Source organism: Rhipicephalus microplus, unplaced genomic scaffold (assembly GCF_043290135.1).
Source record: "Rhipicephalus microplus isolate Deutch F79 unplaced genomic scaffold, USDA_Rmic scaffold_15, whole genome shotgun sequence".
Taxonomy (NCBI): Eukaryota; Metazoa; Arthropoda; class Arachnida; order Ixodida; family Ixodidae; genus Rhipicephalus; species Rhipicephalus microplus.
In genome coordinates this window covers 15,033,636-15,060,913 of record NW_027464588.1, presented here as the reverse complement: position 1 = coordinate 15,060,913, position 27,278 = coordinate 15,033,636, and the positions used below count along the sequence as shown (strand labels likewise).

Here is a 27,278-nt window from a genome sequence, read left to right as displayed (position 1 = left end):
ATGCCGGCAGCCCAGGGCAACGAGTGCAAAGTTATTAGCGCGGTCTTTTTATTATTTCCATTTTTTTGCCTCAGAGTGGCTAGTAGTGCACCAATCTAATATCAATGCAGTCATCACGTTTTGAATCCTCAATTCGTTTCTGCCACTCACGAGAATATATGCTTCTTTTGCTTTTAGTTGCGGCTAGTTTACCTTAAGCTGAACTTGGTTATTTTGCTGTCTTTATTTTTCTTACACATGTTTTTTTATTTTCTCTCTAAAACACTTTACTTTTTTCTATTTTAGTTAAGTAGCAGTGGTATTTCATTTTAACACCTTTAAGGTGTTTGATGAATGTCTAATGTGTAATGGTGTAAAACACCATTATACATTTTTGTGGCACAAAAGGTGCATGTTTTCATATCTTTGCAAGCTACTAAAAACATGCTGCGCTGCTGTAAACTTCAAACTCCATTTTATAATTCGAAAGTTATAGTTCAAATGTGAATGTACGAAAAAGAGGGGGGGGGGGGACTCAGGGCTAATGAAGCTGCAAAATCATGGCATAAACGAGACCCACAACAATATTACGTAGTATAATCACGCCCCAGAACCATGATATCAATTTGAAAGACGCCGTAGTGGAGGGATATGAAAATTTGGACCATCTGGTGTTCTTTAACGTCCACTACACCGCAGAGCATGCGGTCCTCTATCATTCCACTTCCATCAAAACGCGAGACTTGCGGCCAACATAGAACTCACGACGTTCCGGTCAGCAGCCGAGCGCCGACTATTTACTATGAGAAATATTGCTACAAAATATCTATTTGGGGATATTTCAGAATTGCACTACCACTGATATTGGTACTTGTACGCGGTATCGCATCTTCACCCAATGAAAAGAAGTAGCCTGGCTACTTTTTAATATTTGTCTTAACTATTGTCTCTTTGTCTTGACTGTATTGACTAGTCTTTTCTTATTCAAAAATAGCCATAGGGAAGATTTACGCTCAAGTTTTCGCCTACACTGAAGTTTAGCATGCCGTAATGTCAGTAAAACAAATTATAGGTAAAGAATAATGTTGTTTTTAGGTAGTTGAACATTTTCTTTGTAGAGTCCAACAAAGTGGGTGTTCGAGCTAGTCAGTACTCCATGATCAACTACTTGCAGCGAACTTTCTTGAAACCAACGAAACAGACTCGTACGGACACCCCTCTATGTCTGTTTCGTAAAATGTCTAAGAAATTTGGTGGAAGAATTACACTAATTGGTCAATGTAGAGGGCCACATTCAAAGGAGAGACAGTCACGTATTAGATACGAAATGTAGAGATATGTCGAATAAAAACTGAAAGGTTTAAAAAAAAGATATCACATACTGAAGTCAGGAAAAATAATACTGACAAAATCCCGATAAGTGAAAGAAGAGAAAAATTGCTTTTGGACTTATAAAAGCATCCTGGTGTTTTTTCTCCGCCTTCTGTGCTTTAAATGCGAAACTAGATTTTTTTAACCGATGAATACTTCAGCGGCGTTCTCCAATATTTGATTTTCTGTTCAAAGGACTAACTATTGTATAGGCTATTCTTGCTGAAAACGAATTAATCTCTAAATACTTACACAGCGATTTTATTTTAAGGGGTATCGGGAACACCATTTTTTAAACTAATTTTATTTGATGAATGCTTCTTTATGGAGAAAAACACAAAAAATCTTTTTTCATCGCCTACAGAGCAACAAACTCGATCATGCCACGTTTATAGCTTGAAGCTGGAACAAACAAAAACATACTTTCAATGAGATATGACTAACGTTGACCTACTATAGATACTAATAATAAATCCACGCACCTCAAATTTTCTGACTCACGGTGCTTTCAGAAAAAAGATGCAATGTTGAAACATAAACATGCACGATTGACTGTATTCTTTTGTCTACGTGTAGACAGCTGGTGGTGATTTGCTGTATTTTTGGAGGAAGCGTGTTCTAAATTTATCCAATGCTTCCTGAGTGATACACTGAAACGAAAAATAAACTGAATAAAGTACCATATTGTAAATCATAATACGCACGCCATAACAAACGAATGACAGTCCGAAATCCGAGCGGATGGGTTCATTTTTTTTCTGACTCCTTTCAAGCGAAACACGTGAGACACGACGATGGCTGTCATACTTCAATATTACCCTGTGTGCTTTCCTAGAACGAGTTGAGGCAAGGCGGTGTATTTGCTCTAGCAAGCTGTCTGCAGCATCTGTTGCCGCTAGGCTGAGTGTCCGAAAGCTAAAGCGAAGACTGGGCAGCCGTCAAATGTCCTGGAAACAAGTAGTAAATACTCCTTGTTTCCAGTGTTGAAATATAACTGAGAAACGGATATACTACCCACACCTCGATGCTCTCTGAGGCATGTAAACATTCAAGCCGATGGAGAATGTCTTACATTGGTACGTCGATAGAATAAATTGTCACTACATTTGCCGGTTCACTGCCTGGGAAAGTCTATTTTCAACATTTTTGGGGAGATCCCTTTTATGCTTACACTAGATGGTAGTTTTGGCATAAATTTCAATGGAGGCGAAATGTGGACCCTTATGCGAAGCCGTTCTGCCCCTCCTTGACCAACGTGGGCATCCCGGTAGGGGCGAAACATATTTCGAAAAGTCTGACCATGTGATCACGTACACAGAGTAAACTGTACAGTGAGTAAAATAAGCGCAAAGTAGGCATAAAAATATTTCCCGTTAGCAAGCCACTCGAAGAAACAACACATAAATAAAGTTTACTGAAACACTGTCCTAGAAAGCGTGCGTTTTATAATGAATGACCTTTTTTTGAGCTCCTTGAACGCATAAACAAAAAGAAAATCTTGTGGCGCGAAAAAAAAAAGATAATGTTTAAATATGCCATAATCTCTCAACGTCTGTATTGATGAAAATCTCATTCAAAGAACACATTCTTGGGCATACCTCTAATGGAAACATTTCCATGATTCAGGCCTTTTGAGACGTGAAAAAAGCAGCCATAACGTGTTCTCTTTAGTCACCTATAACATTTTGACTTGGAGCTTCGTATTTCGGTAGTCAAATGCACTTTTTCAGTAAAAGAGATGACGATAAAGTTTTTAAGGTGTCAATTGCTCTCGCTTTTGCATCGCTTCATTTTGAGGCGTGAACAACACTGTCTTCTTGTGGATATTTTGCTATATTTTCACCGATGGGACACGACTTTCTGGTATGTTTATTCATGTGTCGTCTGTTTTATATGCATTCATATTCTAATTTTGCGGCGAAATTCTGAAAGATATGTTTTTTTTTGCTTTTTCAACTATGGTTGGGGCATTGAAGCCGTAACCCACTGAAGCTTGTTGATTGAATTTTTATTCCAGTTCGCGCAATACTAGTAGCTAATTATACAGTCTGCCACGTTTCTCACTTGAATGAAGAATGATAGTTGAAAAATCCGTAAACAGGGCTTGTGTTCTCGTGTGGACGTTTCTACCAGTTGCCATTTTTTCTCAAGGCTTGAGCAACATTGAGGAGCACAAGCCCCCTTGACGAAACGACGGAATCAACACACAACTGCTTGTTTACGCATGTGCTTTATCCACTACATGAGGACATTTACGATTAATCAGCGTGGCCTGCCTCGAGCTTTGTACAACGCAGTGAAATGCATGACGGCCGTTCAGCTAACACAAGTAACGGCTTTTCCGAGGTCATTGGCTGAATTACCTCAATATCGACACATACACATGCAGTATAATTTACTTCAATTCGAACGTATATACAACAAAAACAGAAGAGACACATCGTAAAAATTCACTGGGAAGCACACAACTAGCTCGCAAATATATAACTGAAAGTTTAAATTATTGCAAAGAATAGGTAGTTCATCTGTGCGCAGATAGGAGTCCAACATTAGCAAAGAAATAGCTGAACTTTAAAGAAATTTGCGAGCGCTGATATAAGTCACTTCCGTTTTCATTATTAAAAAACCGCTCCAGGAGTTGCAGACACTGGAATTTATTACGCGTAATAGATGTACCAATTTATCCTTACACCTCAAATAAGACGAAAACCTGCCTTTAATTTCTATCTATATATTGTAAGAATCAACTGGCATATTTCCATTGCAATAACGTTTCTGCTTTCATTAAAATTACTAAGGCTCGGGAGAATACATGATGCAAATAAAAAAAATCGTTTCCTTTTATGAGTTTTGCACTGCGCTGTTAATATATTAGATGCGATGGCCTACTTTATGAAGCAGCTTACGCAGTCGAGTTTTTATTCCAAGCGAATCATGTGCATTATTTGTTGTTAAACCAACTATTTGTGGCCTCCTTCCCTCTTTTTTTCCGGTGAAAAGAACTTCAATGTCAATCAGTTCACATCCACCTCGGTGGTCTTGTGTTTATGGTGTTCGAATGCTGACGCAAAGGTTGGGGTATAAAACGCCAGTTATGGCAACCACGTTTAGATTGAGAGCGGAGTGGTAGAGGTCTTTTTACTTCAATGTATATGCATGGTAAAACATTCAAGATGGACAGAATTCATAGAGTTCCTTCACCACGGCGTTCCTGATAATGACAATGTGATCTTTGAACGCAAAGCCTCAACAATCATTATGATTGTTTTGTGCACAGGTGTCGTGTACGACCACGCCGGCTCATCTGAAGAAGAGAAGCTCCTGTGGCAAATGCTCGACCGAGTCAACCTGAACGCCAGCGACGATGGAGAGAAGTCAACTTCAATGACTGGTAACACAGGCGCACACGAGTTGGCTGACTCTTCTAGCAGAGCACCACACCTCAGCCTGGCCATTGAGAGACTTGATCCGGAAGACACCTTCCAATCGGCAAAGAAAGGTGAATGCCCGTAGCATCACTAAGTTTACTGCAATAACAGGCTAAACAGCCTGCCACTACTCTTAACATACATTGCAATCTCAAAAGAGGCGTGTCGAATGAACCAAGAGCGATGAAAGAAGTGAAAGCACAGTCGCATATACGTTGTCTACGTGCAGATACATTTCACTAAGACGGAATAAATATTAGCTTTGTACGCACACTTCATGTCTGCACGCCACGTGATGCATCGATTGTGTGCGTCCATTTATGCACTGTTAAATTTACCTAATTTCTTAGTAAGTAGGGCATTGTTGTTGACAATATTGTCATTTTAGTTGTTGTCATGCATTGAGATTTCCCTCTGACATAAATTGTTATTTGACTTTAGTGTCCCTTTAAGCAACATCGCACTATCAGAGCCTATAGGGCGACCACGACGTAAGGAATCCTTTGTTTACACTTCTCAGGGCAGCAAAAGACCACCTCCCCGGGGTACTGTTTTGTAAGCGTTTTAGGAAGAAAGTGAGAGAGATCAAACAAAATGACGTGAGCGCAAACAGCCAACAGGCGAGCCGAAAGAATGCAGAAACGCTTTCAATGCATGAAGATATATACAAATTATACAGTTCTACATATATATTGACAGGCATTTCTTTCAAAGTTTGAGATTACAGAGCGGGATGGCCTTAAGAATTTACTTGTTGTGATGTTTTGTGCGCACGTTGATGTCACAATTTGGTTCGGTGTTTTTCAACATGGGTAGCACGAGATTGGAGTTAGCCAGGCTCAAAACAGAGCTAAACTGATTATCTGCGTTGGAGCTTATACGTTTCAATAGAATTGGCGTAATCCAAGAGACCGTTTCTTCTCCGTACTAGCGATAAAACGGGGCCTCGACCCGTTCTATGCGCTTTCTGTGGCTATTCTCAAGCCCTGACCATCAGGATGGCTTCAACCAATTCCGTGTGTCTCCCTTTCATCCCTCTGTTTTATACCACCCGCGGCAGAACGCTTACAAAATACCGCCCCTGCTTTATCGACACACTTTCCCCTTCATATTGATTACTGAGCACCGGGCTGATTCTGTGACTTCCTTTTTAGAGATTCAAGTGGGACCTCATATAAACCTATTCCATGTTCGTAAACAGTGGTATGAACCGTCGACACATTGAGGCATTTGTAGTGACGCCTGGACGCGTAAGGTCCGTCCAGCTCGATGCTCGCCATGATCACGAGACTACTGCATGGCACAGTAGCTTCAAAGCTGCCTCTGAACTCGGATCCAGCTTTGCAGCTTGGCGGCATTCTGAGGAATTTGTAGCACGACGTTACAAGCTGCTCAGTATGTCGCTGGAGCAAAGCGCTGTTTACAAACATTGTTAGGTCTCTGGAAAAAAAACAGCGCAGTGAAGGACGTACACCTGAGACAGTGCGAGTGCCTAAGGGCTGTTTCCGGCAGGTGTTAAATGAAAGAAAAAAGATTACACAATCTCCCACTGAATAGAACAATGAGTAGATGTGAACCAGTGGAATTACACTGGTGGCGACATTGACGCGGACGATCATTGAAGCGTCGCGCAGGAGAGCAACCTATGGAAGCGTAAAACACGCACTGATGAACCAGTGTTTCCAACTGAAATATTCCAATCGCTGACAATGTGCTATGAGAGACAGAAGACTCGGATTGGTCACACAGACCCGCTGTCCGCTATTTCCAACTCGCATGCTGCAAATTTTTATTGTTTAGCAAAGCACACGAGAAATTTATCACCGTACATTGGAGATCAAGATGCAGTGCCTATAAATACGGAGTGATGCGTGAACTGTTGTGGAGCGCGAACAGTCAGTTTTTTCGATCAAGGAACTCGCTAGTAGACGCTGCCTGCGTCGGCGTTGCGTCCCGAGAGAGGGGGCGCGTAGGAGAGGATAGAGAGGGGGAGGAGGGGACACACAGGCGCAAGGACGTATAATCGCCGCAGCGAAGAGTGCCAAAAGGAGAAGACAAGACAGTGAGCGTTGGTTAGCAGGTGCTCCCATGCGTCGGCATTGTGAGGCGGAAGATGGAGAAACGTAGGAGAGCAGAGAAAGAGAGAGGGACGCACATGCGCAAGTGGGGTGGTCACGCAGCACACCGGATGGATCTCGACCCTAAGCTACTTCCTATCTAAAATGTGCAGGGATGAAATGAAGCATATAACTTGCTTCTACTATATCAGTGCTTATTATCGCTGGTGTTTTTTTTTGCGTTGGTTTGTGGTAGTTCTGAACGCCCCTGCATCAGGAATCTTGTAACAACGAAGGACACTGAAAAAGGCTGTCGTGGGCCGACTTGTGAAAAAGTTTCGCTCTGGCATTAGAAACAGAGCAAAACGAAAGATTGGTATACTGATTAAACAGGCTGTGCCACCTGAAAATGCTGTTTTTTAAACAGGGCGTTAAGCGCAAGGTCGCCTGCGGGTTGGTTTAGTCGTGGTTAGCAGCGTATCGTTCGTTCGTTCACTCGTTCCATTCGGTTTCCCTTTGAAGCTAGCAGACACTTAAAATAGCCTACACGAAAAGCGCCCGCATTTATTTAATGAAGAGCATTATTTAGAGACACGATGTTGCGGTTTAGCGTCGCCAGCGCCATCTACACCACCTCTTTGCATACTCACGTCTCGCGTCTCGGAGCACTTTAAGGAGCTCCAAGAAGAGGAGCACACTTGAAGTTCCGACCCAGTTGCCGTTTTGAGCTTGGCGTTACAATTTGTTGCAATTATTCTTTCGCCTTTCGTGTGAAAAAAATACGGAAAAATGCTCAACCAGTTTTGTGAAAACGAGGCCAACGATTGGTATAAGGTCGCCACCTCGTGGTTGCTTAAGGCATTGAAAAATATTGCAGTTGTTCCCCGTTAAGAAATGTGCCGTACGGGAAAGACGCATAGATAAGACACGTTGCATGAGCTAGGAAGCTCCGGACATGATGAACTAGTTCACGTTATCGCTCCTAAAGGGCGACAGCACCCCTTAATGAAGAGATTTAAAAGTTGATTGATTGGTTAATTGATTGATTGATTGATTGATATGAAGGTTTTAACGCCCCAAAGCCACCATCTGATTGTGGCAGACACAGTAGCGGAGGACTTCGGAAATTTCGACCACCTGGGGTTCCTAATTATGCACCCAAATCTGAGCACACGGGCCCACAGCGTTTTCGCCTCCATCAATATTGCAGCAGCCGCCAACGAGATTCGCTCCCGCAGGTTGCACGTCTGCAGCCAAGTTCCTTAGCCACTAGACCACCGCGGCGGGGCCCGCGACCAAGAGCACTTCAAGAGGAGGATGTGAAACATAAAATACAGGTTTGTTACCGTAGCCCAGTGGATAGCGTGCCAGGCATATATTGTCATGGATCGCGAAGTCATGTGTTCGACAGAAATTGACAAAATTTTGTTTTAAATGCGAAGCATTTCTTAGCGAAATTCGGCGAGTTTGTCCGTATCTATCTATCTATCTATCTATCTATCTATCTATCTATCTATCTATCTATCCGCATACTACTTTTAGCTCTCGTGACTGTTTGGATAATGAGATATATACCAAAATTGATATGGCATAACATGACGATACAAAATGCATAAGTGCTAGTCACAACATAATCGTCAGGACATGTTTATCATGAATGTCATGATCTACATGTCATGGTCTTGCTGCTCCTCCGGTGCTTTTGTTCACATGATATGTAGCAAAACTGGTATAGTATGACATGACTCCAAGACGAATACAAATGACACGCCTTCACGTTGAAATCATGACATGCGTGTCATGTAAGAACATGACTACATGCCTCGCTCATAATGCGCTCGTGGTCCTTTCGCTGGCTTAACATACTCCAAATTCGGTATTGCGGGAAGTGAATGGATGTCGAAGGTATAAAGCGGGTGCAGGCATGATAATCGTGATGTGTGTCATGAAAGAGCATGACTAGATACTACGCTCATGATGGGCTCGTGGCTGTTTCCATAGCTTCACATACACCAAATTTGGTATTACGTGATGTGAATGATTGATACATAAATATGACTAGTGTAAAAATGATATACATGACATTCGTGTCATGTAAGAACATGACTACATGTCACGCTCAAGATGCGCTAGTGATAGTTTCAGTATTTAGCATGCACCAAATTCGGTATTACGTGACGTAAATGGATGATGAAGGTATATGACTGGTGTAAACATGATATTCAGGATATGCGTGTCATATAAGAACATGACTACATGCCATGCTTATGATGTGCTGGCGGTCCTTTTGCTGGTTTCAGATACACGAAATTTTGTATTGCAGGAATTGAATGGATGTCGAAGAAATAAGACTGGTGCAAACATGAAAATCATCGCGTGCGTGTCATTAAAAAGCATGACTACATACAACTCTATTCATGCGCTCGCGGCCGTTTGGCTAGCTTAACCATTACTAAATTTTGCAATACATGACGTGAATGGGCTATGAAAATAAATGACATGCCCAAACATGATAATAACGACATGCGTATCAATGAAAGCATGGCTACAAGCTACACTATTAGCGCGCTCGCAGTTGTTTCGCTAGCCTCACATAATGCAAAATTATTATTATGTGACGCGAATGGACCAAGAAAAAAATGCCAGGCGCAAAGATGATAATCATGGCATAAAAGTTATGAATGGCATAGTTTACGTCCGCCTCGAAGCGTTGTGCGGATTTTAAAGTCCCATATCAACATTCCTCATTCGTGCTTCGCATATCATCGATTCCCACTGTACGTGAGATCGGCAAATCTTTTTTTCCATAGGATAGTGTGCTTGTTTCCCGGCCCTGTTTTTAGTGACGGAAATATGTCACGGTGGACCCTGGCAAACAATTTTTCGTGTAAAAAAAAGTGTGGATTGCTGCAACCTATGAAAGCCCTCTACATCAGCTCTAATAAATGTTTTTCTTGCAGTACCTTTCATATCTTCGCTGCTAAATCTATAAAACGGTTCTACGGTGTACACAGCTGGCCCCAGTGCCATGGTGTTCTCTAGACGTGGTTAAATTGAAGAGAATATAAAAAGGGGCAACGTCTATGGCAAGTAAATTGCACTTTGAAGACCAATGCTGACGTCGGCGCTTGCAAATGCGATACGTGTGAGCTAGGCCCAGTAATTGAGACCTGCCCCACAAAAGGGTGTCTGCACTTCAATTGCTCCTCAGTTGAGTCTCGCAAGTTTGGCGAAACAGGAGGCCGTATGATCGTATTATTGATTTTGCTGCCATAGCCGCTCTTCAGCGGTTATTTTCTAAAGATTTACGACAGTATTTACTGCGGCATCACAAAGCAGCTTTATTATGGCCGTGTCATTCGTGACGGTGCTGAGATATTTTGTTTAGATGGCTATCAATACTACCACTGTGCTTCTGCGAAGTTCACCAGAAGAAACGATGGGATGAAGGAACTACTGCAAAAAGTCCCGTTGCTTTTGTTTTTTCGTACCGTCTCGTGTTGATGAACTTCCCAAATCTTGCAGCAACTTGCTGAGGCAAAAAAATTTTTAAGCAAATACAAGTTGCACATCTTGCAGCCTCTTGCGCCTCGTATTAAGGTATATTTTATACTTTGAAAGAATATTCCTGGCTTCTGGTTTATTTATTTCCATTTATTTCAGAATTTCTGCCAGCCTCACATATGAGGCCTTAGGCAGGGGTGGGTGATACAAGAAAGGAAACAAATATGAAGATACAACAGGAAAAGAAACACGTCACGTAGAACTACACCATGAAGAACTAGTGCATCAAAGTAAAACGCCAGTACTTACACAATTGTTGTGGTTTACGCGTACACGTACAAAAAAAACTATGACGACAAACACCTGCTCATACAGAACTAAGAAACAAATATTATATAATGGTTCAAAAATCGGCAACATTTCAAAAATACAACGCATTGATATGAAAAATTGATAAAAGTAGAACATAAATGAAGCATGTTCAGGATGCGCAGTGGAAAAATAGAGGGCGAAGCGCAAAAAAAGATCAAAGTCAAGTGGGTTGCTGGTGTTTAGGTTTTTCCATGAATGACTGAACAGTTTCGCAGTTCACCAGATCCGCAGAAAGAGCATTCCAGTTAGTGACAGCGCGCGGAAAAAAAGTGTTTTTAAAGGCTTTTGTTTGACAGGAATATTCCTTCAGTTTTTTTTTATTCTTGGAACGAGTTGATCGGCGGTGAAACGTTTTTATGTACGCGTGCATGACTATGCGTAGCTTGTCGTGGTAAAGTAGAAACATGTACCTCAATCGATTATGTTGCCGTCTTGCCTGCAATGTATCCAAGTCAGCTTTTTTTAACAGTTCACTGGGTGACGTCAGAGCGCTGTAGCGATTACATACAAATCGAATTGCTTTTCTTAGAATCATTTCAAGTGTTTTAATATTTACTTGGCTGTGAGGGTCCCAAACCACAGATGAATACTCGAGGATTGGACGGATAAAAGTTTTATACGCAATTGATTTTAATTTTGGGGTAGATTTGCGCAAAGAACGTCTTAAAAATGCTAGTTTCTGTAAAGCTTTCTTTTCAATGTAGGCAACATGCTCATTCCACCTAAAATCTGCACTTAATACAACCCTTAAATATTTATAAGTTTTAACAAACGATAGTTTTTGACCATTGACGGAATCTAAGTGTTTCAAAGGAAGCAGCTTGCGCGTAACGGTCATAGCTACCGTTTTCTTTTCATTAATCTTCATTTGCCACACTGCACACCAAGAAGATATTTTTTTAACGCTGCGTTTAAAAGAACCTGGTCGTCTGCACAACGTATTTCCTGATAAAGAATGCAATCTTCTGCAAATATTTCAATAGAAACTGGAATATATTTGGCAATGACGTCTATAAAAATTAAAAAAAGAAGTGGCCCAATTATATGAAAGACTTTCATAGTGTGGTCCTCATTTCAGTGGGGAAAAAGTATTTTTTTTCTTCTCTGAGCACTCCACGACTTCGTAGAGAAGAGAGGTTTACTCATAGTGTGTCAGTAGAATTAGTGATTCCCGTAATGTACACACAGATACATACATTGTCGTGATTTGTTCATTCTTGCGTTCGAATGAATCATGAACATTGTCATGTTCAAATTTTTGACACATTGCAATACACAACAAAACAGAAGGTGAATGTTACCGATAAAGAAGCTTCCAAAGAAGACCATACAAATGGTGACTCAATAGCTGCTAATAAGTCTTAGCACCATATGTTTGAGGAGTGAACCCTTCCGGTGGAACAAGAAATACAGTGGATGTGACGCTATATTTGGGAAAGAATTAACGTGGTTTTTGGGGGCTAACGCGAAATTTGATGTAGATTAGTTTTGGCGCGCCCTCTAATGACGAACGACTCGCATTGAGGCAATTTCTTCAAGGCTGCGCTTCAAGTGAATGCCAGCTAAACTGCCAATCGTTCGAAGCTTAATCACATGGAGCCGTCTTATGCCAGCTCAGTGTGGTTAGGGGAACGATCTCGTAAGACGACTCTCGTCAACATCTCTATAGTCCAATGTACGACATGTTAACCTGAGTTTAGGAATGTCTCATACGACAATTACATGCTGCCAATTATGTTTATTCGTTTTCTCGGGGCAGTGTGCAGTCTCCTGGAGAAAGGCGTTGTAGCAGTGCTGGGACCACGGAAGCCAGAAGCGGCGTCGCTGGTCGGCAGCGCTTGCGCTGGACAGCGTGTGCCACATATCTTCTTGTCTCGGGAATTTCAGCCCAATGCCGGCGTCGACATGACGTCGGTGTCTGTTAGCATGGCTCCTCCTCACAGCGAGTTGGACAGGGCACTCCATGATTTGGTGAAAGCTCAACGTTGGAAGCGTTTCACGATTGTGTACGAAAAGCCAGAGGGTGAGCGCAGCATCGCATATTTTTAAAGATGATATTCTTTCTTGGGGATCTTCGACGGAAAAATTTTGATCTGTCTGTCTGTCTGTCTGTCTGTCTGTCTGTCTGTCTGTCTGTCTGTCTGTCTGTCTGTCCGTGTGTCCAATCTAACGATACTTTAAACGGCACCAAACCGCCAACCCCATCCGCAGCACCCACCAATATTGCTCAATGTTTAGCGTTCATAGTTGCGCGATTGTCAATTAAAAACAATTATTGCGCATACCTGAGGCGCCACCACAACGCTTCGACATTTTGTATCTCTGCCTTTATACTAGAAGAGGCATACACAAGTAACTCTAAGGAATGTAGCGTTTATCGCGCAGCGCTTACAGTGCAACACGATGCTCAGAAAGGTGTTTTCAACGCTTTGCTACGACGTCACGGTTGTGGCACCTGCCCGTCGCTTTGAGTTCTACACCTTATCACCTCCGAGACTGGAGCGCATCTTTCTCCGCGGTCACGCACGCCTTCGTTTTCGAAAATAACTGCTAGATGGCACTTGTGCCCAGCGTGCCTAGATGCGCTTGTTCGCCTCCGCCAAACGCTCGAGGCACTCTAACGCAGTGCCTGCAGAATACATTTCACCGATTTTCTTGCGCAGAACATCAAATAAACGTTTTGTTCACTCTCTCCAGACGCAAGACTATCGTCTTTTGATGGCATTTACAGTGTAACGTGTTGATTGGGGCCAATTTATTTTCTTTTCTTTTTGTTGGCGAATACTCATCGGCAGCCTGCCTACGTGTTTCCACGAAAAATTTCAGCACTTTCAGATCACCGTGAACAAATATGCTGCCATATATGCTTACCGTAAATTGCCCACAATAAAGGGCATCGTTGTTTTAAATGAAACAAGCTAATGTATGCTTGCAATCAGAATACTTCATTTTCTTTGTTGTAATAGTTCGTCGGTCTCTCATCGGGAAAACGCAGTTCTGTGTTTCACTATATATATCGGCTCGCTCATGCATTCGCCACGATTAGGCCTTATGTAACCGGATAAATGACTGTCAACATGTGCGACGAGACACTGCCGGTCACAAAAATAGGTATTACACTCCGTCTGAGCAGCTGAATTGCTTATCTATGAAGGCTCATTTTCACTCACTGTTGCTAATGAATATAACGAAGGGTTGAAACATGTCGCTTTCACACACGATTTTCAAATAAAGAAAAATGTTTCTTGCACAGGACGTTTCAGAAGTCAGGCACATTCTTAGTCAAATCCTGGTAAAATAACGATTGTTGAGGTTTAACGGCCCAACACCATCATATCTTAGATATGATGATGTTGATAGATAGTAGAGGGCCCCCAAAATTTAGATTACCAGAGGTTACAAACGTGCGCCTAAATCAAAGCACATGAGCCTAAAGCATATTTGCCTCGCTTGAAAATGCGGCTGTGGTGGTTGGAATTCAATCCCGTGAAGACCGGCAGCCGATTGCCTCAGCCTATAGATCACCGTAGCGGGTCAATATGCTAGCTATAACACACGCTTGCAAGCAGCAAAGCCAGTCAAATTATGACTGTTTCGAATCAGTTCGTTGCCCAGAGACTGCGGCCCTATTTTAAATGGCCTTCGATGTAGACTTCACGGCGCTTAGCCGGGATTTTAATTCAAATAAAGAACCGAGGATAAAAATATTGTATATATAAACACACACACACACACACACACGCACACACACACATATATATATATATATATATATATATATATATATATATATATATATATATATATGTGTGTGTGTGTGTGTGTGTGTGTGTGTGTGTGTAGTTTAAATCAAGGAAGATAAATGAACATGAGCCGGGCGCGCAGCACGTAGACCGGATAACCACTGGTAACTTGTTTAACTTTATGTTCACCCAGTGCAGACTTCCCAGGGCAGCCCGTGCATTTGGGGAAGCGTGCATTTGCTCTGCTTTTTATAGATGTGATTTCTTTTGAGCAGCAGCTGCGAATTCAAACTCGAAAGGTGCGTAAGCCGTCGCACGCAATGGTTCATTGTCGGAATAAGTATACAAAGAACGGTATGCGTGTGTGTAATAACATAGCCACGTGTACATTATATTCTAGGCACATTTGTTCAGGTCCACTAGTTGATGTTCTTCACCAATTCCTAACGCAGCGTAAAACAACAAGGTATGATGGCTAGCGTACACTGTTCATCATTGTTTTATGATAGGTTCTTTTCTTACAAAAACAATTGATTCCTACAAATCGTTCGTGGCGGAGCAAGAACTTCCAGAATAGTTCATTTCTGTATCAACTGTAAGCGCTGGGAAACGCGGGCTCATGGTCATGAAACACGGTAATATCGAGCACAAGTCAACACAGAATGAACACAAGGCAATCAATTATTGATAGAGAGTCAAATGAAAAGAAAAATCGGTGTAGAGGCCGTGTGACCAAAGTAGGCGCAACAAAGTAGGTATTTCACTTGAGTACTTCAACAAACAACTTCGCTTCAATTGTGGTTTGCTGAAAGGAATCATATCGCACAAAATATATTCGAGAAAGTGCGCATGCGTGTCAATTGAGTGGCCGTATGAAGCATTAAGTACTGCCCTCGCAGTAGTCTTGACACGCGCATCGGGTCCCGCCCAGTGTTGCTATGTTCGCGTAATGTCCTTTTCTTTCTTTTTGCTTTTTAAATCTCTCTTTTTTGCAACAGAGAGTGAAGAACAATACCTGCAAGCACCCGAGTTACAACAACGACGAGGACATTGAAAACAAGAGCATTATTTACCGTTCGGGTTCTCAGCACTTCTGAGCATGCAGCGTGCACATCATCTTAATTTTGTAGTCGCGGTGACAGGTCCGCTCGAGGCCTGAGAAACATCACGAAAGGAATGTGTTGTGTTGCCGTCACCAAGCATCGTTCACGTACTGCAGCGTGGGGAACCCAGTCAAACTGCCAACACAGCACACCCACACGACACCGCTGAAGCGTGGTGAACACAGTCTGGCTGCAGACAATGCACACACACGTGACACGGCTGAAGGATGGTGGTTACAGTCTAGCTGCCAACACAACACACACATATGACACCGCTGAAGCGTGGTGAACACAGTCAAGCTGCCAACACAAACACATGACACCGCATAGCAATTCAAAAAGGCTGGTCACCACACAACGGAAAGAAATGGCACCATGCAAGCTACGAACTATCCGTGAGCGCATCGCCACTGGCGTTATCTAGCACTGCAGTTCCGCCGCGCTGGCGCCGACCCATACCAGGCCAAGCCCACACTGTGGCTCTCTCCTCTTTCTTTATCTTTTTTTTCATCGTTACGCTTGCTGTGCCCACCGCGCACGCACTGTAAAGCTTTCATTGCACGCGACGCAGCTGTTCAGACGCCTGTAGACAGGACTGCCGCTTAGCGCGGGAATTCGAGAAGCTTCACGGATATCTTTTTTTAACAGAAAATTGTTTTATAACAGGGTACACCATGGCTCTGATGATTGATTGATGATTGATTGATTGATTGATTGATATAGGGGTTTAACGTCCCAAAACTACCATATGATATGAGAGACGCCGTAGTGGAGGGCTCCGGAAATTTCGACCACCTGAGGTTCTTTCACGTGCGCCCAAATCTGAGCACACGGGCCTACAGCATTTCCGCCTCTATCGAAAATGCAGCTGCCGCAGCCGGGATTCTATCCCGCGACTAGCGGGTCAGCATCCGAGTACTTTAGCCACTAGACCACCACGGCGGGGTCGGCTCTGATGACGTATTTTCGTCCAGGTATGACGTGGTAAAATATATACGTGTACTAAAATATGAAAAAAATGGCAGCATATCCACGGAGTGAATGATGGATAGTGGGGTGATGCTTCCGTCCGTCGATTCGTTCTTGCTTCCGTCCATCCATGCGTGCGTCTCTGTGGCCGCCCATGCGTCCATCCACCCTTCCGTGCGTGCGTCTGTTCGTGCGTCCGCGCGTTCATCAGTGCGTACGTCCCTGCTTTCGTTCATGCATCCCCCCCCTGTGTCCGTCCATGCGTCTATCCATCCGTGCAGCTATCCGTGCGTCCGTCCATGCGTCTGTCATTGTATCCGTTCGTCCACCTATTAAACACTCCCAGTACCACCATCTCGCATCTTTTCGTCATATATTCCTCACATAGAAGCACCGCCATCCAGCGGACATTCCAAGGACTGAACAAAAGGAGGCACATGAACACTTTTTTACGACTTGCGCTTCGTGTCCACTTCCCACCTTTAACCACCTCGAGTTCATGGTATATACTAGTTCACTGTATTCATGGCACTGCGGCCCAACGCTCGCTAAACCTTTCTAAAACCTAGGAGGTGACACCCAGCGAGTATAACGTAACAACCCTTTTTTGTCTTCTGTGCGTTGTTGAACAATAAAAAATTGGCAGCGTGCGCGTTAGCTAGAAACCAAATTCTCCTGTCTCTCATCCGCCCTTAGCAGCCATTGGCATGTACATTAAGCACTATCTTTTATTGTTCAACAACGCACAGAAGTAATCTCTCACTGGCACCACCGCGGACGTCAAAATTTTATACTTGTTACACACTGCTACAATGGCTACAAGGGATGAACGGGTGCCGCTATAAGGAGCTTCGCCCCTAAAAAAATTGACGGCAGATCCAAGAGGTGAATGATGGTTAGATTAGGCGAAGCTCCTGGAAGTAATACCGTGAAAGTTTCTTCCGTTAATTCACCTGGCGATATGCGCGCTTCCTCACCGCTTCCCTTTGTCGAACGTTTTCAAGATCTGCTTCTCGACGTTGACGTGCTGCCTCGGTCTCTCGTTCCCGTACAGCAGGATCTCCTCTCTGTCTTGCCGACGCTGACGTGTCGCTGCAGCGTCTTGTTCAAGTATGGCGGAATCTTGCGGACGCTGCCTTGTTGATGTGGCTTCTTGTTCTCGTACAGCAGGATCGTGCCAACGCTGACGTGTCGCTGCAGCTTCTTGTTCACGTACGGCGGGATCTTGCTGACGCTGCCTTGCTGATGTGGCTTCTTGTTCCCGTACAGCAGGATTATTGCCGACGCTGCCTTGCTGATGTGGCCTCTCGTTCCCGTACGGAAGAATCTTGCCTACGCTGACGTGCCGCTGCAGCTTTTTGTTCACGTACCGCGGGATCTTGCCGACGCTGCCTTCCTGATGTGGCTTCTTGTTCCCGTACAGCAGGATCTTGGCGGTGACGTCGTGCAGCTTCCCGACACGCTTCTCTTTCGCGTGCTCTCACTTCAGGGTCCTGTCTGCGAGCGCGCGCCGCCGCTTCTCTGCGCGCCCGCCTTTCAGCACCCTTATCCATACGAGCACACACCGACTGCAACGAGCATTGGCAACTGCAAACCTGTATCAATATGATTTTGATTATAAAAACCATTGCTTTAGAAAACACCTGGTGTCTTCTTTTTGTTTTGCTTTAGAAACATCTGGCGTCTTTTCGTTTTGCTTTTAGAAAATATCTGGCGTTCTTCATTGGTTTATTCCATCAATCAACAGAGTTTTCAAAAAAACTTTTCATTGTTTTTCACAGGAGAAATTTCAACAGGCACTACTTTGGAGGTAAATGTGTTTAGAAAAAATTTATTTACAGCATGTACAGGACACAAAGGCTTCATACCATTCCAGTAACAGGGCATATACACCTCGGCACATCTATATTTCACGACTAACATCACTACGTTACAGTGAAGACGTTTGCTCTAATATACATGACAATGTTGGCATATATGTACACAAGAACTCAATGCGATATCATGATACAATGGTATAACGATACAATAGATGCAATGAAACACGATATGTAACAAATGAAATCATATAAAACAACTCAACGGGCGCTGCTTAGCACGAAGTCGGTCGAAAAATGAGTTGTATCCTTTCGTGTTCCACCTTGACGAAAGGGCACGACCAATGCCGCAGAAACTCTTGCTCCCCGAGGAAGAAAAGCTCCTCGGAGAGGAACGCGAGGATCTCTCGTCTCATTCTCCCCAGTATCGGCCACAAAGCACGCTGGCGGCAATTGGCAGCTACGGCCTCACATCGGTTTCTCCAAAGGCTGAACAGCCCCGCAACTATTAACAGAGCGGAGAAGCGGCTACGCGGAAATCAGCCTTTGGACACGAAAGTTCGCACACCCTGTCCCCGAAAACCAGCATTAACCGCACGCCAAAAATGCGGGAAACCACACATTCAAACGTCGCATGTCGATTGGTCTCTACCATGACGCAGTTAGGGGAAGTGGAAGTGCGAACCACCTGCCATCGCTGCAACCAATCTCGCGTGGGGAGCAAGCCCCAGCCCAACCTCCAGCGAAAGTCACTGAGATGCCCTGGCAACACTGCGGCAGTTATTGGTTTCCAAGCGCGGTTCATTACAGATTGACGATGCTGGGGCACCAAGGGCCGTAGAAGGGCGGCCATTGTGTCCACCACTTTAGAATAGGCCACCTCTATCTCTAGGCACGTAGCTTTCAAACGTCGGTGATGCTCGATACAAGCTGCTCGATACAAAGATGGTAATTCAGTTGATTGGGGACCTTGGTTTCTTTGGCTATCCGGCAAGAAGACACGTAGTGATGGCCCCAGATGGTAGCGAGCCAGTGTCTGAGCGGGCATGTCATCATTGCTTAGTATTCGCAATAGAGTGTGGAGGCACAATGTAGAAGCCGTGACGGAAACGTCGGGGAATTCAAAACCGCCTTGATCTCGCGGTTGAGCTAACGCTGGACGCGATAACAGTTCTGTACCACCAGACCAAAAAAATGAACTGATGCAGCTTTGCACTTTCCTGCAGACGTGGAGCGGTGGTTTTACAGAATGGCAAAGGTACCAAAATTTTCCTAGGTACACCGTTTGAGTTAAGTATCGGCGTTCCAAGAGGGGGAATTCGAAGTACCTGGCTGCTTTGATATCACTTAGGAGAGTTTGTACAACGGATGACCAGATGCTATCCTGTATACCAAATGCAGAGCAAGTAACTCCGAGTATTGAAACCTCAGGAGACCACTGTAAAGGCGACGTGATGTTCATACGACCGCTGGGGTTGCCAATGAAAAAATACTGGCTTTTAGAAAAGTTTAACATTGCACCGGAGATAATACCGAAATCATGGAATGTATCAAGAGCATGCTGCAGCGACTGTTCATTATGTACATATAGAGTAATATCATTTGCATATGCAGTGACCTTTACTTGAGTGTTACCGGGTAGAGGTAAGCCACGAATCTGCGGGTGATGTTCATTGGCCCTTAAGAAGGGTTCTAATGCAAGGATAAATAACACTGGGGAGAGGAGACACCCTTGACGGACCCCACGCGTGACTCTAAATGCGTGACTCTCACGGGAATCTAAGTAAAGGGTACATTCTGAATTAGTGTACATCGCGTGGATGAGGTCAATGAACTTATCCGGGAATCCGTATGCATGTAAAAAATTTAGTATGTAGCCATGTTCTCTAAAATCGAAAGCTTTCTTTTGATCTAATGAAACCAACAGTCCTTGCGCACATCGGCTAGTGGTGTATTGAATGATGTCACTCGTTAACCACGTAGGGGTGTGTATTTCTCGGCCCGGAACAGAACAGACCTGGTGGGGAGCATTGAATGTTGGAAGAAATGGACTGATTCGGCGCACCAAAATATTCGCCAAGAGCTTGTAATCTACATTGAGCAGGGTAATAGGGCGCCAATTATCTGGTCGCGTGGACATTGGGTCTTTCTTGCGAACTAGTGTTTTACGGCCTTTGTGGAAAGAGGTTGGAAGTGTAATGTCTTGGAAACACTTGCGAATGACGCGTGACATAGTTGGACCAATGATAGGCCAGAACTGTTTATAAACCTCTGCAGGGAGTCCGTCAGCCCCTGGGGCCGATCCCTTTTTTATTGCGTCTAATGCGCCTTTCATTTCGTCATCGGATGGCGGTGATAGGAGGACGTCAGTTGACATGTTGGAATCATGAGGTAAATCTTTTAGCAGAGGATGCGAAGAAACGGATCCTGGGTAACAGACATTACCACCAGATCGAGCTATTGACTCAAAGTGTTGAGTGAATTCCTGAAAGTCGCGCGTTGCCGCAGCAGCTGGGGTCATAGAGTTCAGCAAGTGGGCAGGCGAGCCTGGTGGACAAAGCAGACCTCTGCGTGCATACCTTAGCACCTCAGGATGCGCACACGGTGCACGTCTACAGCGCCAAGCTGCAGCTGAGAGTAAAGAAGCGCGCATAATACGTTGGTACCGTTCAACGAGCTCCTCTTGCAATGCCCGCATTACAGTGGAAGGACTGGGATCTCGATTGGCAATGCGTATCTTCTGGATTAACAATGACGCATCTTTCGACATAAGGGTGCAAAGTCCTCTGCCCGACGCACTGCAATGATGGCGCCACTGTTCTTTGAGGCGATCCCAATCAGCTACATCCGCCCCAATGAGCGATGCGCGTAACGCTCGGGATAATTTCTCCGTAGCCTGAGAGTCCTGGAGGACGCGGCAATCGAGACGCCATGGTCTGTAAATCGTTGGCGTCCCCACTGGCAGGCGGAGAGAGAACATAACCGGCCGATGGTCGCTAATGTACACTGGTGTCGGTGGCAATGACATTACCCTGGTGTCGTGAACGTAGGTAATGAGACGGGGGGATGCATACACGCAATCAATTCGGCTGCTCGACGCCAAGTATAGGCATAATTACTGCCATGCACATTTTGATGAATGTCACTCAATGCCGATTGCTGCATTAGACGTTCGAGTTCTCTGGCATTCCAGTTTGACCGGCCGCGACCCGGACCTCGAACGTCTGCGTGTGAGTCTAAGACACAATTGAAATCCCCTAAAAGTACCACATGTCGGGAATTTACAAGGAACGCATCAAGAGATTGGAAGAACGCGTTTGAGTTCTCGCGTGCCGCTGGGGCATACACGGCAAGAAATCTTATTCTTAACGAAAATAATGTGCAGTCGAATGCCAGCACACGTCCGAAGGCATCGAAGGAAACATGATGGTCACGTAAAAGACCTCGGTTAAAAATAATGACTCCGACGCAGTCGAACGCGTGCTGGCGTACGAAAAAAAACAATCAAAATTGAACGCGCGCTTGAAAGCGAGTACATAAGAAAGCTTGAAAAAATTTGTTTCTTGCACGAACAGCAAATCACAGTGCACTGAACGTGCAAGAGTCAATACCTCAGCCTGTTTTTGTGGATTTCAGAAACCTTGAACGTTAAAAGTAATAACGTTTAGAGTAAGAGCCATGGGGAAAATGAAAACATAGTATAGGATCACGCAAATGCAGGGGTACCTTTATAAGGTGCGAGAGCCGGTGCCCCGCAAGTGGCTGAGTCATTTTTTTCCGGCCAGGCGATCCACCGGATGCTCGGGGCTTCCGGGATCGCGTCGAAGTCCGCAGGGGACTTCCGTTTCTGGTGGGGGCTTCTAAGTCAGGAGTAGTTATCCGGTGGCGTTTGGTGTCCGGGTTCTTGAGCGAGGATGGTACAAAGACGCCTCCACTGTCCTGGCTTATGTCACTGGGGCTTATGTCACTGGTTAAATAATGGCTGCTACTTGGAATTATTAGTGTGTAAGTACTGGGAATTCGTAGTGTGTAACCAGTCTTACGCTTTGACCTCCAAGGTGGCGCCGGTGGGAGATTTCTCCTGTGCGTTGTTGAACAATGAAAAAATTCGCAGCGTGTGCGTTAACTAAAAGCCGAATTCTTCTGTCTCTCATTTCCCCTTAGCAGCCTTTGGCATATTCCAGTAGGAAACGTTAGTAGAAGTATAAGTGTAAAAAGCTGATTTCAGTTGTCTCTCATTCCCAGTAGCAGCGTTTGTTTACCTCCAAGGTAGTGCCTAGGGAGATTGTTCTTGTGCGTGATTAAACAATAAAACATTTTTGTTCAAAACGTCGTTGATCGATGAAATGAACCAACGAAAGGTGTTAGATGTTTTCTAAAAGCAAAACGAAAAGACGCCAATTGTTTCGAAAGCAAAACAAGATGCCGACGCCAGCTGCTTAATGAAAGACGTCAGGTGTTTTCTAAAGCAATGATTTTAAAATCAAAACCATATCGATACACGTTTATAGTTGCCGATGCTCGTTGTCATCGGTGTGTGCTCGTATGGATAAGGATGCCGAAAGGTGGGCGCGCCGGGCTGCGGCAGCGCGCGCTCGCAGACAGGACCCTGAAGTGAGAGCACGAGAGGCAGAGCATGCCGGGAAGCTGCACGACGTCGCCGCCAAGATCCTGATGTGCGGGAAGAAGAAGCTACATCAGCAAGGCAGCGTCGGCAAGATCCCGCCATACGTGAACAAGAAGCTGCAGCGGCACGTCAGCGTCGGCAAGATCCTTCCGTACGGGAACGAGAGGCCACATCAGCAAGGCAGCGTCGGCGAGGTCCTGCTGTACGGAAACAAGAAGCCACATCGGCAAGGCAGCGTCGGCAAGATCCCGCCGTACGCGAACAAGAAGCTGCAGCGGCACGTCAGCGTCGGCAAGATCCTTCCGTACGGGAACGAAAGACCACATCAGCAAGGCAGCGTCGGCAAGATCCTGCTGTAGGGGAACAAGAAGCCACATCAGCAAGGCAGCGTCGGTAAGATCCCGCCGTACGTGAACAAGAAGCTGCAGCGGCACGTCAGCGTCGGCAAGATCCTTCTGCACGTGAACGAGAGGCCACATCAGCAAGGCAGCGTCGGCAAGATCCTGCTGTACGGGAACAAGAAGCCACATCAGCAAGGCAGCGTCGGCAAGATCCCACCGTACGTGAACAAGAAGCTGCAGTGGCACGTCAGCGTCATCAAGATCCTGCTGTACGGGAACAAGAAGCCACATCAACAAGGAAGCGTCAGCAAGATCCCTGCTGCTGAAAAACATTTATTTACAGATGTTATTTACAGGGAGGGTGGGAACGGTCCTTAAGGGGCCGCCCCGTACAAACACTAGGTGGGCTCCCTCTTACGGGAGCCCATTGGCGTTGGCCGCGGCCCGGGCACGCTCGACCAGGGCCCGTTGGGCCGTCAGGTCAGAGCAGCCGAGCAGGGCTGCCTCCCAGTCCTCCCGCGAAGGGTTGGGTAGTGGGGTAAGGTTTGGGGTTTTTTGGCATGCCCACACCATGTGGAAAATGTCAGAGGAACTTTCCTCACAATGCGGGCACTTCCCCGTGCAAGCGGGGTCAAAGTATTTTATGATTGCCGGGCACAATAGAGTTTTAGTATAAAGGCGAAGGAGGATTCGCTCCTCCGCCTTCGTGAGGCCCTTACAGGGTTTAGGATAGAAGTTATGGCCGGATCGATAAAATTGTGCGATCTCCTTAAAGGTGTAGGCAGGATTGGGTTCGAGTTCCGGATCGGTAGGGGACGAGGATGGTGCCCGGAGAGTGAGCGCGCGGGCAGCGGCATCGGCCGTCTCATTACCATCGAGGCCCGTGTGAGCCGGAGCCCATATGATCGTTCGATGCGCGGGGGCACCTAGGTAGCTGCTGTTCTGCAGTATTTTATAAGCACGGTACGGAATGTATCCCTGTTCAATATTGCGACAGGCACCCCTTGAGTCGGTGATGATGACCCTCGAGTCCTGATCTGCGGCGGCTAGTGCGATGGCGATCTCCTCCGCGTGCGTAATGTTATGTGCACGGAATGTGAGTCCGTTTACAACGGTGTTTTCGTGGACGACCGCAGCTGTATACCAACCACCGTGGTGCGGGCCGGAGGCGTCCACGTAGAATACCCCGAATTTGTGGCCGTAGTGTCGAGCCAAGGCTTCCGCCCGCGCGAGGCGTCAGCCAGTGTAGTCGTCTCGGGTCATGTTAGCTGGAAGAGGGCGCACGTGCAAGGAGTATCTCCAAACTTCTGGAATCCGTACGCGCTCTTCCGTGTGTATTGAGTGATTGATGTGTAGCCGGGCAAGGAGGCGGCGACCCGACGGTGTTTTAGAGAGTCTAGTATATTGGTTTGTCAAGTGCGCCTCTCTCAGCTCCTTGAAGGTGTTCACCATTCCCAAGCCCAAAAGGCGCTGGTTAGAGGTGCTGACAGGAAGGTCGAGGGCGCGCTTGTAGATTTTGCGGAGAATGACTTCGAGTGCATTCTCGTCGGATTTGCGTAGGTGGAGGTATGGAGCCGAGTACAGGACTCGGCTGGTTACGAATGCATGCGCCAGCCGCAAGGCATCTTTGCATCGTAACCCCCCGCGCTTGTTGGAAACCCGGCGGACCATCCGGCCCACCTGGTCTCCCACCTTACGCAATTTGGCCAATGTTGTGTCTGCTCTGCGATTTTTGTGTATAAAAAGCTTCAGTACTCTAATCTCATCGCGTTCGGGTATTGATCCGCTGTGAAGGGAGAGGTCGATCTTTGCGGTGCACTTTCGTGAGGGGCGTATGTGCACGAATTCCGATTTGGACGGGGAGCACTGAAGGCCGCAGCGACGGGCATAGTCATTCACGATGTCCGCCGCTTGCTGCAGGCTTACCTCCATGTCTCCTGCCGAGCCGTGTGACGCCCATATGGTGATGTCGTCGGCGTACAGCGCATGCTGTATGCCTTCGACTTTCGCCAGCTGAGCGGGGAGTCTCATCATTGCCACATTGAATAGGAGGGGCGAGAGGACCGCTCCCTGCGGAGTCCCTCTCGTGCCTGATCGGTAAGGGCCGTGTTCAATGTCCTGAATCCGAATGTATGATTGTCGGTCAGTGAGGAATTGTTTATTATAGTTGAAAGTGTTTTGGCCGCAATCCACCTGTGAGAGATGTGTTAGAATAATTTCGTGGGTCACGTTATCAAAGGCCCCCGTCAGATCCAAAGCGAGCACAACTTTGTCATTCAGGGGATACTCGACTGGATCGAGGATCTCATGGTCGAGCTAAAGCAAGACATCTTGCGCGGACCGGTGTGGGCGGAACCCGAACATGGTGTCTGCAAATGCATTTTTGCTCTCCAGGAACACGGACAACCTGTCGCGCACCATCGTCTCCATTAATTTTCCCACACAAGAAGTAAGGGAGATGGGGCGGAGGTTGTCCGTGTTAATGGCTTTGCCCGCTTTGGGTATGAAGGTGACCAGGGCGGTCTTCCACTCAATTGGTAGGCTCTTTTTCGCGATCCAAATGGAATTGATGTAGGCAAGGAGCATGGTGTAGGCCGAGTCAGGAAGATTGGCAAGTAATTTCACGGTAATTTTATCCCTTCCCGGCGCCGTTCCTCGCCTCATTATTGCTAGGGCTGCCTTCAGGTCGTGTAACTGGAACAGGTGATCCAGCTCCGCGTTCTCGGTACCTGCATACGAGTACGCCGGCCCTTGGGAGTCCTGCTGAGTGCATAGATATTGGTCTCGGAGTTTACATGCCAATTTGGCTGTGTCTCCGTCGAAGCTGTGAAATGCTCGTTGCAGATGCTTTTGTGTCTCTGTTCGAGTTTGGGTCGGATCAATCAAGGCGCGGAAGAGGCGCCAGGTACTCCGGCTGGACATTTGTCGAGCGGCCGTGTTGCAACGGTCTACCCAGTTAGAGTCAGCGAGCTGGGCCGCGTACTCTGCTGCTCGCTGGGTGAGCTCAGCGATGCAAATTTTGAGCTTTCGGTTGTGTTTTTGCCGGCGCCATCGGCGGACGAGGCTGCGCCGGGCCTCCCAGAGGTGAAGGAGATGGTTATCCACCGCCGGAGTCGCCTCGGAGAGTTTAATTTGTGTTTCTGTGGAGCGTAATGAGAAAACCAGTTGCTGGGACCAAGCATGGTATCCTTGCTCCTCAATGGGTGTCTAATTGGCGTATATTTGCCGAAACTTCGTGTAATCGGGTAATTTTGCCTCTCCGTAGGGTCTTGCCAAAGGGTAGGTGCGAATGGTGGTGTTGAGTATGCAGTGGTTGCTGCCGAGGGTCTCTTCAGTGTTGACCCGATCCGCATACTGAATGTTTTTTGTGAGGGTAAGGTCCGGACATGTGTCCCGCGTCACGGAGTTACCCACGCGAGTTGGGTAGGCAGGGTCGGTGTGAAGAGTTAGGCTCAGCGTGGACATAAGTTCCGCCAATTTACGTCCACGTTTCTCTTCACGTGCATACCCCCAGAGTGTGCTGGGGGCATTGAAATCACCCACAATCACCAGAGGGTCCCTGCCCGCAGCCTTTAAAGCGCGGCTAAAAAGGTCTGCGAATGTAGTCTTGCTTAGTTTCGGTGAGCAATAAATGTTTAGCACGTGCAGTGGCGGGTCCTGTTTACGCAGCGGAAGGAGTGTCACCATCACGTACGAGAAAGCTGGCTTAAGGTCGAGATCAACTAGGTTGGCCGTATAATTTTTGTGCACGCAGATGCAAGATAAAGGGTCCTGCTGAAACGTAGTATAGTTTGTGAGTGTGGCAGCACTCCCTGGCTCCTGGAGGGCTACCACAGCAGGAAGGTTTTCGAATGCTGCGAGGAAAAGCCGGAGGTTGGCGCACTTAGTGTGAGCCTTAAAGCCCCGACAATTCCACTGGGTGATTTGGATGGGAGTGGCCGTATTGGATCGTGGGGACTTCCGAATT

General features: G+C 46.0%; 1 protein-coding gene across 1 annotated transcript in view; it reads left to right on the top strand.

The window, feature by feature from the left end:
- The window catches only part of LOC142784782 (glutamate receptor ionotropic, kainate 3-like), a 69,028-nt gene extending 53,477 nt beyond the window's left edge, over positions 1–15,551 (top strand). The window contains exons 2-4 of the mRNA XM_075883282.1: positions 4,628–4,849; positions 12,471–12,682; positions 15,453–15,551. Coding sequence (XP_075739397.1) covers positions 4,628–4,849; positions 12,471–12,682; positions 15,453–15,551 — 533 coding nt within the window. The remainder of the gene's footprint in view (positions 1–4,627; positions 4,850–12,470; positions 12,683–15,452) is intronic.
- Positions 15,552–27,278: the final 11,727 nt, after the last annotated feature.